We start from the raw sequence: 13,295 nt of genomic DNA on the forward strand, positions 1-13,295 counted from the left end.
TTTTTGTTTAGTGATAGTTGTTCATGAGTCCCTTGTTTGTCCTGAACTGTTAAACTGTGTGCTGTTCTTCAGAAAAATCCTTCAGCTCCCACAAATTCTTTGGTTTTCCAGCATCTTTTACGCATTTGAACCCTTTCCAACAATGACTGTATGATTTTGAGATCCATCTTTTCACACCGAGGACAACCGAGGGACTTACATGCAACTATTTCAAAAAGCTGATAGATGGTCAGTGTGATTGACAGAGGATTTTCTGAAGAATCTGAAGTTCTTTATGAGGTTAATCATTTATTCAGTTATTGGTCAGTTATCAGTGCCTAACATGTGTTTTGTGTTTTGCAGTGTGTCCATCACCAGCAGATGGCATCATCAGATCAGCTGAAGTCCTCTCATCATCTCTCATCGCGTGTGTGTGTGCGTGTGTGTGTGTGAGAGAGGTCCTGCGCTGCTCCTCCTGCGGAAACACTTCACTTCTGGTGTGAAACAGTGTTTGCAGGGCAGGGCAGCGGCTGATAGAGGAACTCACACCATCTACAACAAACATGAAGAACGTTTGAGTCCAAACTCACAGCAGATCAGCATTATATATACTGTACATATATATAAGTCACCATGACCGAGAGCTGTCACTCAGGTAAGACAGCATTTAACTTTAACTAAACTAAACTCTTATTACTGACAGACAGCTCTCTGTCTTCTATCAGTGTCTGTTTTTCATTTATTTTTGATTTATGGTTTATTGGTAATGTTTTAATGATCTGCACTTTATATCAAAACACCAGCAAGCAGAAAGACAGATTTAATGCAGGTTATAGATGATTAAAGTATATTTAGCTACAGATTATTCTTTAATGTAAGTACTAAAACTTTATCTTATATCTATTCTTATATCAATTATTATTTTTTTAAATAATGCAAATGCCTTTTTGAGTTCTGTTGAAGTGAAGTTTGATGTCTGTTTGGTGCTGATGGATTTTATACGGATATGTATATATGTAGGATCACTTCCACTCCCGTAACACCGCTGAAATATTATCTGACATACAGTCATCAGATGCTTCGGTGTCAAATACTTCTTTATTTCATATCTGCTGCTATGATTGTTTGTAGATCAGCTCTTGTTTCTGTCCTCTGATCGCTGTGGTGTGTTTGGATGCTCATATCTGAAGTGTGTGTGTGTTCAGAGGCCCCTCACGCAGGAGCCATCGGCCCCCATGACAACAGATTTCCTGTTTCATAAAGCAGAACAGGACTCGCTGCTCGTGAAGTGTGAAGCTCATTGTTCCAGTCTGCAGCTTCACTGTAGATTTCAGGAGCGTGATTTCAGACGACTCTGATCTGCTCAGTAATCTGTTTTAATGTGTATTTTGCTGTTGTCATGTTGAGTATGAACTCACTGCAGGGTGAGCTCATGTTTATATTGAGCTGCATGTGAATCTGATGTTTGATCAAACATTCACTCGTGTGATTGTGTCTCGTTTGGTTTTTCTCAGATTTGACGGCGGAGGAGCAGATGGAGATCGAGCGGCTGAAGGTGCACAAGCAGATCCTGCTGGATGACATCGAGGTAAACCAACATCAGCTTCTTCATATCACGCCACATCTGAGGAGAACATTCATCTACTTGATACGCCATAAGATATGTTGTCTAAAAGACTCATGGCCAATATGACTTAAGTGTCATATTGGCCTCTCCCAGCTAACAGGGAAGTTAGGACAAAATGTTCATAATGTTTATGGAACGTTCTTTTAATTTTAATAATATTTGATATACGTTCTCATAACATTATGAAAATGCTCTTTGAACAACATTCTCTGATGTACTATCGTTCCATGGAAGTACTTTGTTACTTTAGCATTCTTAGAATATTAAAAATAAATGTTCAAATAATGTTACATTTTGGGTGAAAATAAAGTTAGTAGAATGTTGTAAGAAACATTTGTGTAACATTCATTCATTCAGAATGTTAAATCTTTATTTATAGAGCACTTTACAACTGCACCTGCAGACCAAAGAAAAAACATAAAACACATAAAAACAACACAGAACCTAGCAACACATTGAATACTAGCCCGACCTCTCAAAGGCTAAAGATAGAAAGTAACTAAAAGTACTTTCTGTAACTTTAAATAACTTTCTAATCATGACAAAAACACTGGACATTTCAATATTTTAGAAACATTCAAACAATGTTTCCACAACGTGTTTATGACCTAAATGTGTTACCTGGGTTCGATGATGTTCATACGGATCATCAAAGCTTTTGTTTGCAGTCACCATTATTGATATGTGTATAATAGACAATCATGGTGAATTAAACGTGTCCGTGAGACATGAAATGAGGGTAACACTTTAGAATACTGTTCCATCAATAATGAATAACTACACAAGAACACATGAGTAATGCAATATTAGCGCTCTAGTAACTACTAGTAACTAACAAGCAACTCTGATTAATGAATTAGTAAGTAATAGTGCTTAGTCGAATGTGGTAGTTCACTATTAGCTAATCACTAACTATTATTTTTCCCATACCTCCCCAAGAACTAAGAACTACTGTATACAGGTTGATAATTAATATGAATAATACATAATGCATAATTCATTCTAAAGTAAAGGTCATGGTAACCCACTAGTAATGACTCAAGTATTACTAAATTTTAAAGGAATTACTCATTTTTTGGATCAGTATTCTGAAGGGAAGATCATGATAATTATCTTGAGGTTTTTGTAAGGTCCTGGTTAGTAATTAATTTAGCTAGATTTGGTAACACTTAAATCATTACCAGTGGATTACCGTGATCTTCACTTTAGAATTAATTATTCATTATGCATAATTCACATGATTTATGAACCTGTATAAAGTAGTTCTTAGGAGTTCTCAGGATATATGAAAAAATAGTAGTTATTGGTTAGCTAATAGTGAACTACCAGTTTCAACTGAGCGCTATTACTTAATAAATCGTTAATCAGAGTTTCTTGTTAGTTAATAGTAGTTACTACAATGTTAATAGTGCATTAGCCACTTGTTCCTGTGTAGTTATTCATGAACGACGGAACAGTATTCTAAAGTGTTACCGAAATGAGCTTTAGAAACACAATGATGTTTGAGCTGATCATCAGTTCTGGATCTTTAAAATGTTTTTTTTCTTACAGAAACTGAAGAACCAGATTGAAAACGTCATGGCAGATATTCAGGATTTCAAATCAGCAGAAGACAGGTGAGCGAAGGAATGAATGTTCAGCGACCCTGAATTCAGATGCAGAGGAACCACAGAGAAACACAGCTAACATCATTCACTGACTAACACAACACCGCCTGCCTTCATCTCATCATCGCTTACACAGCTACTGACTTAACAGTTCAAACCAGTGTTATTTTACTATTATCTTGTTATGATTTATCTACTACTACAGTTTTATTTTTATATTTTCAATTCTAATTTTAATTTTAGTTACATAATTAGTCATTTTGTTACATGCTTTTGTCATTTTTATTTAAAATGACAAAATATTATATTTTTTTGTTCAATTTTTGTTGTAAACTTTTTGTTTTTTGTTTTATTTTACCATTTTTTTTTTTTTTTTTTTTTTTATATTACTGTTTAGGGTTTTCTAATGTTTTTATTTCATTTTTAGTTAAAATTTTAGTTCAGTTTTAGTTTTTATTTATTTCCAGTTAGCAGTCATGGTAACATTTCAATTTTTTGTTTAGTTTTTCATCTAATATTTATGCATTATTTCAGCTATAGTTCAGTTAACAGGTTGGTTGACACGTCTGTAAGATGTTCTGATCTGATTTTTTCACAGTAAGATGCTGGAGAGGGAGAAACGCTTCTGTAGCGGCAAGAAGAAATTCAACATGGATCCTAAAAAGGTGAGATCTGGAGGATGATGATGATGATGATGTTTCCAGCGTGAGGTGATGAATGGAACATCTGTCCTCTCTCTCACCACCTCTACACATTCATCTTACTTTACCATAAACCTTAGATCTGAGACATTCAGCCTGTGTGTGTGTGTGTGTGTGTGTGAATGAGAAAGCGACAGACGGAGTGATGTGGAGGCTCTGAACACCCTCAGGTCAACACCTGAAATACTTTTGGTTTTTCTCGTAATGAATCATTGTGGTTTTGCTGCTGCACATTAAAGAGCGAGACCACCATGAGCTGCTGCAGACCTGATGAGCTGAGAAGAGACGACACAGAGAGACACATGTCAATGTTTGATCTCTGAGAGGTTAAGAGTCAAGAATGTTACCACCACAAACACACTTAACAAACCTAACTAAACTACAGACAACACACATGTACACTAGTGTTCAGAAGTTTGGGGTCGGTAAGTCTCTTCTGCTCACCAAGGCTGCATTTGTTTGATCCAAAATGCACTGTAATGTATTTCTGTGATGCGCAGCTGTATTTTCAGCATCATTACTGCAGTCTTCAGTGTCACATGATTCTTCAGAAATCATTCTAATATGTTGCTCAAGAAACATTTTTGATTATTATCAATGTTGAAAACAGTTGTGCTGCACAATATTTTTGTGGAAACTGTGATTCATTTTATTTTTCAGGATTCACAGATGAACAGAACGTTCAAAAGAACAGCATTTATTTGAAATAGAAATCTTTTGTAACATTATAAATATCTTTACTGTCACTTTTGATCAATTTAATGTGTCCTCGATGAATAAAAGTATTCATTTCTTAACTTTTTTTAAAATAATAATATAATATAATATAATATGTAACTAAAGCTCAACCAACGTAATAGTTTATCTGATTTTGTGTTGAGGGTTTTGGTCTTTCTTTAGTCATTCTGCTGAAAAGGGAAGTGTGGGTTTGAAGGAAAATCTCTAAAAACAGATGTTGAACTGTGGAGGAACTTGTGTGGATGGAGCTGATAAACTCACACTCTTCTTTGTTTATCTTGTCACTGAACGGCTCAAACTTCTGTGTGTTTCAGGGAATCAAGTATCTTGTGGATAATGAGCTTCTGGATTGGAAACCAGAGCGAGTGGCTGAGTTTCTGTATAAAGAGGAAGGACTGAATAAGACCGCCATCGGAGACTTCCTGGGAGAGAGGTGACATATGAAGTATTAACCATCAGATGTGTTTGTGTGTGTGTGTGAGTGAATGTGTATCTGATGCTGTCTGCTGTTTCAGGGAAGACATGCACCTGCAGATCCTCAAAGCGTTTGTGGAGCTGCACGAGTTTTCAGATCTGAACCTGGTCCAGGCGTTACGGTGAGAACACGAGCTCTTCTTCATCCACAGACGAGCAGCTGAACTCGTCTCATTTCTATTCGTCTGGTTCTTTCCGCAGGCAGTTCTTGTGGAGTTTCCGTCTGCCGGGTGAAGCTCAGAAGATCGACCGCATGATGGAGGCCTTCGCCACACGCTACTGTAACTGCAACGTCAACGTCTTCCAGTCCACAGGTCAAACTCACTCACGCCTTAATATCTAATGACTGATAAACACTTAATACATGCAAAAAATATTTAGATTAGTATTTGAATTGCATATACAATTTCCATGTATTTACAAAGTTTGAACAGAAGTAGATAAATAAATAAAAAAAGTCATGCAATCACAATTGATCAATCGCATTAATTTTGATATTTTGCCTATCCCATCCACATTTGCATTTGGCCTAAATGTTGGCTGTATTTTCTTGCCCCTGAAATACATCTACAAATATATTTTGGTATATGACAGTTGAAACTAAATATATTTTCTATTTCAAAAATATATTTCATTGAGCTTCACTGTTTACAACATATATTTGGCATATATTATATAGCATATATATTTTGCCATATGGGTTATTCTGCTTCTAAGTGATCTGAATAAATGCACTGAATATATAATTATGTAAATAAAATCTAATGAATGCAAATATTTAATAAAATGACAAATAGACTGAGAAATACAGTATGCATCACATTAAGCTGATTAGTTTATGTTAATACTGTGTAATTCAAATGGATATTTTTTATGCAATTCAAATTTTGGCATGAATATTTTTTTTAATGAATGACAAATAATTTGACATTAAATTAACTCATAATAAAAAAACAACAACTGTTTATTATGTATTTGCAAATCAATTAATTAATCAAGCAGATACTCATATTGGCCAAATGTCATTGAGTTTGCTGATCAGTCTGAGCTGAAGTTGTTGAAAGTGTTTGTTGTGTGTGATTGTGATCATCAGACACGTGTTATATCCTGTCGTTTGCCATCATCATGTTGAACACGAGTCTGCACAATCCCAACGTGAAGGACAAGACTACGCTTGAGAGATTCATCAGCATGAACCGCGGGATCAACAACGGTCAAGATCTGCCCAACGACCTTCTGACGGTGAGCAGCCAATCACAATCGGCCCTCGCTGGTCACATGATGCTGCTAGTGCAAGACCAGTTCAGAAATACCAGACCAGATGCTTGTTTGTCCTCCTTTTACGATCTCAATGTTATATATTATACAATGGTATAAAAATAATTAAATAAATGCTAATGTTATGTTCAAGTTTGCATTAAGTGTTGTACCTTTTAGATACAGTATTTTGCTGTATTTCTCCAATCATTGCATCTCTGATCAACACAGTAATGTTTCATTCCTGAATGATTCAGTGTTTTTAAACAAATTTCAAAGTGAATCAATGATTCAATAATCCATTCATGAAGGCAGCTGCTGAATTCTAGTATACCGCCTTTACTATTTTTAGCATATCTTTCTATGGCCTAAATAGTAATACTTGTTCACGGTTCTGAAATCAGCAAGTCACTCCATTCCCACTCCATTCATTTTAAATTAATCAGTGGAATGAATGAAGTAATGATTTGTCGCAACCTACTATTGGGTTTAGTTCATATATCATGCCAGAGTTCTATTTTAAGTATATTTTATATTTAACACATTAATCTTCTATTATTTTTGCAATTGTAACTGCAGTGTAAATGCATTCATTGCAAGTCTGAGCTGCATTAAGCACTCTATGTTAATGCATCTAAATCCTGCTTTAAATGTAGTTTCTTTGCCACTTGTGCAGTGCAAAGATTTTGTTGATATTCATTTTATTTGATTGGTATCAGTACTATATATCTTACTATTCAGATTGCATTTATTGAATAAATATATGAATCTCCATGAAAGACGATGCATACATTTAATAACGTTAGAAAATTTGCCCTTATAAAGGTAAAAAAAAATAAAATAAAAAATGCCACACTGAAGCTGTGTTTCGAGACGACGTCTTATCAGAATGAGCACAAATAACACCCTGGTGTTGTTTATTTGTCAGTGGTGGCGTATATTTACATAAATAAGCAGAACTAACAGAAAGGTCGTGGTTTTGATGTGTTTTGGTGAAAATGTGTGGGTTTTTTTTTTTTTGCATCAACAGAATCTGTACAACAGCATACGCAACGAACCCTTCAAAATTCCAGAGGATGACGGGAACGATCTGACGCACACCTTCTTCAACCCGGACCGAGAGGGCTGGCTGCTCAAACTGGGTAAAACCCAGCTCAGATGAGACCAGATGCATTAGATATTATAAAGATTAAACTCACAGAATTCACTGCTGACTGCAGAAAACAAACTGATTTTGATCTTCACTGCTGGTAACATGAACAGTCAAGTCTATAAAATCAAGAACTGATTTTATTATAATTACAGTAAATCTGTTAAGTTGAATACTGTCACACTAATTGACATGCTCAGACTGTAAGAATACGATCATCTGACAGTGAGATATATTATCTGTCGGCAGGCGGCCGTGTGAAGACGTGGAAGAGACGCTGGTTCATCCTGACCGATAACTGCCTGTATTATTTTGAATATACCACGGTAAGAACAGCGTCCGTCTCTCTGAATGCATGAAGGTGTGTAGATCAGGAGTGATTATGTGTTTGTGTTCAGGACAAAGAGCCGCGTGGCATCATTCCTCTGGAGAATCTGTGTGTGAAGGAAGTCATGTTTCAACGCAAACCGGTGAGAACTTCAAAACCAGTCATAAGGGTCATTTTTTAAAAATTGAGATTTATACATCATCCGAAGGCTGAATAAATAGCTTTCCATTGATGTATGGTTTGTTAGGATCGGACAATATTTGGCTGATATACAACTATTTGTAAATCTGGAATCTGAGGGTGCAAAAAAATCTAAATATTGAGAAAATCACCTTTAAAGTTGTCCAAATGAAGTTCTTAGCAATGCATATTACTAATCAAAAATCAAGTTATGATATATTTACGGTAGGAAATTTGCTAAATATCTTCATGGGACATGATCTTTGCTTAATATCCTAATGATTTTCGGCATAAAAGAAAAATCACTGTTGATTGTTAGTTCATGTCAGATCATGTCCATTAAATAATATTAATAGATGCAGCTTCTGATTTTAATGATGTTTTAATAAATGTTGAGATTCTCATGAGATTATGAGGAAATGTTTATTAAGAAACTAAGACTAATAAATGCTTATTCATTATTAGCAAATGGGACCTTATTGTAAAGTGTTGGCAAAAATTAGATTATAAATATAATACATTCAGTATAGAGTGATTTAACAGACTAAATTAAATAAATAAACATTTAATAAATGTATTAAATACATTATGGAATGTTGCAATGAATAAAAGTAGAGTGAAATTTAAGAATAAATAAGCCGTATATTTTTCATGCAACATGAAATACCACCTGAAATATGTCTAAAAAGGAAAAAACCCTTGTGAAATAATAATAAATACAATGAAGAAATCACTGAATACCTGCTGCAATAAATAAATATAAACCTCATGAAAAGTAAGTACAAATAAATAAATTGAGTGTGAAATATATTTATGTAACATGAAAAAAGTGACCCGAAATACAACATGATATACAGGTAGGCCTAGAAATGAACATTGTCATCTATCACAGTATCAGTACTAAAAAAGTTGACTATTTGAGCTAGTAGTTTGTGTTTTAGTTGAGAAACATACAAATATCAGACTGTATTGGAGAGTGATGCGGCTCATGAGGGTTTGAACAGAGCCTGTGTTTCTTTGATTTGGTCAGTGAGTGGTTTTATTAGTGAAGGTTAACCTGTGACCTTTGACCTGTGTGTAGTATTGTTTGGAGCTGTATAACCCCAACAGCCGGGGTCAGAAGATCAAGGCGTGCAAGACAGAGACGGATGGACGTGTGGTGGAAGGGAAACATCAGTCGTACACCATCTGTGCCGCTTCAGCCGAGGAGAGAGACGACTGGATCGAATCCATCAGGTGCGAACACACACTGACATCTGAACACATATGACTCGTTTGAACACACGTGAATCGTCTGAACACACTCGACTCATCTGAACACATATGACTCGTTTGAACACACGTGAATCGTCTGAACACACTCGACTCATCTGAACACATATGACTCGTGTGAACATACGTGACTCGTCTGAACACACTCGACTCATCTGAACACATATGACTCGTTTGAACACACTTGACTCATCTGAACACATATAACTCGTTTGAACACACGTGACTGCCTGAACACACTCGACTCATCTGAACACATATGACTCGTGTGAACACACGTGACTCGTCTGAACACACTCGACTCATCTGAACACATATGACTCGTTTGAACACACGTGAATCGTCTAAACACACTCGACTCATCTGAACACATATGACTCGCTTTGAACACACGTGAATCGTCTGAACACACTCGACTCATCTGAACACATATGACTCGTGAACATACGTGACTCGTCTGAACACACTCGACTCATCTGAACACATATGACTCGTTTGAACACACTTGACTCATCTGAACACATATAACTCGTTTGAACACACGTGACTCGTCTGAACACACTCGACTCATCTGAACACATATGACTCGAGTGAACATACGTGACTCGTCTGAACACACTCGACTCATCTGAACACATATGACTCGTTTGAACACACGTGAATCGTCTGAACACACTCGACTCATCTGAACACATATGACTCGTTTGAACATACGTGAATCGTCTGAACACACTCGACTCATCTGAACACATATGACTCGTTTAAACACACTTGACTCATCTGAACACATATGACTCGTTTGAACACACGTGACTCGTCTGAACACACTCGACTCATCTGAACACATATGACTCGTGTGAACATACGTGACTCGTCTGAACACACTCGACTCATCTGAACACATATGACTCGTTTGAACACACGTGAATCGTCTGAACACACTCGACTCATCTGAACACATATGACTCGTGTGAACATACGTGACTCGTCTGAACACACTCGACTCATCTGAACACATATGACTCGTTTGAACACACTTGACTCATCTGAACACATATGACTCGTTTGAACACACGTGACTCGTCTGAACACACTCGACTCATCTGAACACATATGACTCGAGTGAACATACGTGACTCGTCTGAACACATATGACTCGTTTGAACACACGTGACTCGTCTGAACACACTCGACTCATCTGAACACATATGACTCGTTTAAACACACTTGACTCATCTGAACACATATGACTCGTTTGAACACACGTGACTCGTCTGAACACACTCGACTCATCTGAACACATATGACTCGTGTGAACATACGTGACTCGTCTGAACACACTCGACTCATCTGAACACATATGACTCGTTTGAACACACGCGAATCGTCTGAACACACTCGACTCATCTGAACACATATGACTCGTGTGAACATACGTGACTCGTCTGAACACACTCGACTCATCTGAACACATATGACTCGTTTGAACACACTTGACTCATCTGAACACATATGACTCGTTTGAACACACGTGACTCGTCTGAACACACTCGACTCATCTGAACACATATGACTCGATTGAACACACTTGACTCATCTGAACACATATGACTTGTTTGAACACACGTGTGTCGTGTCTCCACAGGGCCAGCATCACTAAAGACCCCTTCTATGATCTAGTGTCCACCCGCAAAAAGAAAGTCATCAACAAAGTGGCAGAGTAATGATGAAACGACTGAACTACAACTACAAACGGACAGAACTATAAGAGAGCACTGCTTATTTATTAAAGCTCAGGAGATCAGCTCTGTCTCAGACGTTTCTCCTGAAAGTCCTTAGACATACAGATTCAAATGAGTCAGTAGTTGTGAGTATAAACCAATAGAAGCATATTAGAAATGCAAAGTCGGCAACACCAAAGCTCCAAAAGTATCAAAGAAATTAATTTAAAAAAATTCGCATAGTGTGTTACGTTTCGAGCACGCAGGCTCTTCATCAGATAAATGAACAACACTGATATGCCTCTCTTTATACCTCCAGGTGCTCAAAACGTAACACACTATGCAAATTTTTTAAAATAAATTGCTTTGGTGTTGTCGACTTTGCATTTCTAATATGCTTCTACTTGTTTTTTAGTCGAGCACCCATTTGAGATTGATGTGCGCGCTGTTGCTTGCTCTTACTGAGTATAAACCAATGAAATGAATATGAAGCAGCTCTGATCATTTGAAGAGAATGTTGAGTTCATATTGAGATCATCTGAGACATTGTTGAGATCTTTTCTGAAATAATCTTTTCACTGCCTGTTGATTTTAACGTCATTTCTCAGAGGTTTCTCTCTCTCTAGCTCAGGAAATGTAGAAAGTATCAACTTTGTCTTAGACGTTGCTCCTGAAATTCATCAGGAAAAGTAAAAATAGGGCCAAATGAGTCACTAGTTCTCATCCAGCAAGACATCAATTGATGAGACATGATTGGGTTGTTTTCTGAAACTCTGACATGTGAGATTACTGGTGTCTTTTTTTGGAAGTGAATGTTCATGTTTGACCTCATGAAGAGATCCTGAGATTGTGTTCTTGTTTAACATTCGACTGAATCTATTCCAGTGATGAGATTCCCCTTCAAACACACATTCAGGACAAACACAGTGACTTTGATTTCTTTGTAGCAAATGTTTTTTTTATGTAAAATACCTTTGTAAATATTATAGATCATACAGGGTTAAAGAATATATGTGATGAATTGTACAATAGATTATTTAATTAAAGTTATTTGTGACTAAATGTCCTGTGATGATTGTTGTTAATGAACTGTCTCTACAGTTTGAGCAGAAACACACATTAGTGCTTCAGGACTCATTACAAAGCAAAACTTCTGTTGGTTTTGTCAAAAGAAGAAGCTCAGCGTCATTCTCACTCTCAACACACACACACATTCTCTCACACGCACACGCACACACACACACACACACACACACACACACACACACACACACACGCACAAGTGTTCAAAAGTTTAGGGTCAGTAATTTTTTTTAAAGAAATGAGCACTTTTATTCATCAAGGATGCATTAAATGAATCAAAAGTAACAATAAAGAAATTTATAATGTTACAATAGATTTCTATTTCAAATAAATGCTGTTCATCTGTGAATTCTAAAAAAATTAAATGTATGATCGTTTCCAGAAAAATATTGTGCAGCACAACTGTTTTCAACATTGATAATAATCAGAAATGTTTCTTGAGCAGCAAATCAGTATATTAGAATGATTTCTGAAGATCATGTGACACTGAAGACTGGAGTAATGATGCTGGAAATACAGCTGTGCATCACAGAAATAAATTACAGTTTAACAGATATTCACATAGAAAACAGCAGTTTTAAATTGTAATAATATTTCACTGTTTTTACTGTATTTTTGATCAAATAAATCCAGACTTGGTGAGCAGAATAGACTTCTTTGAGGAACAGTAAAAAAATAATACTGACCCCAGTATTTGGAACAGCAGTGTGTGTGTGTGTGTGTGTGTGTGTGTTACATTAAACTTCTGAAACGTGATCTTAGAGTTTTAGAGGGAAATGAATCTGTGTCATTAATGATGATTGCAGAATCAAACAGGAATAGAATCGTCTAGCATTTGTAGGACGGATGAAAGCTCTGCACTCTGGTCTTTATTCACGCAACAGCAACATTTAAAAAGGGAAACATGAAATGACCTCATTGCTTTCACTTCCTCCATCAGAACAGCAGCATGTGACATCTGCTGGTGGTTTCATGAAGGTCCAGGGCACTTTAAATAGCTTATTTGTAGTGTTTATGATGTTGATTTAACCAGTCTGATGAGTCACTGACAGCGAGATGTTTCTCCATCGTCTCGAGAACATCAGCTTGAGTCCATGAGGAGCATCTGAGGAAACGTGTTCATCTGGTCAGCGGATGCTCTCTGATGGACAGATGTATTTTCCTGTTTATTTTTTCAT

At 36.5% G+C, this 13,295-nt stretch overlaps 1 protein-coding gene across 2 annotated transcripts; it reads left to right on the plus strand.

The window, feature by feature from the left end:
- The first annotated feature begins 460 nt into the window (after positions 1–460).
- On the plus strand, positions 461–12,096 carry cyth4b (cytohesin 4b). 2 transcript variants are annotated; one of them, XM_058780269.1, is made up of 13 exons: positions 461–634; positions 1,494–1,567; positions 3,158–3,222; positions 3,812–3,878; positions 4,967–5,085; positions 5,168–5,248; positions 5,328–5,440; positions 6,220–6,368; positions 7,414–7,525; positions 7,783–7,859; positions 7,932–8,003; positions 9,123–9,277; positions 10,959–12,096. In XM_058780269.1, the coding sequence occupies exons 1-13, from the start codon at positions 613–615 to the stop codon at positions 11,035–11,037; spliced, it is 1,185 nt and encodes a 394-aa protein (XP_058636252.1). In that variant the 5' UTR covers positions 461–612; the 3' UTR covers positions 11,038–12,096. The 2 variants fall into 2 exon arrangements, with proteins under 2 accessions (XP_058636252.1, XP_058636253.1); XM_058780270.1 differs by having other exon boundaries at positions 509–634; positions 1,185–1,567.
- Positions 12,097–13,295: the final 1,199 nt, after the last annotated feature.

Source organism: Onychostoma macrolepis, chromosome 06 (assembly GCF_012432095.1).
Source record: "Onychostoma macrolepis isolate SWU-2019 chromosome 06, ASM1243209v1, whole genome shotgun sequence".
NCBI lineage: Eukaryota > Metazoa > Chordata > Actinopteri > Cypriniformes > Cyprinidae > Onychostoma > Onychostoma macrolepis.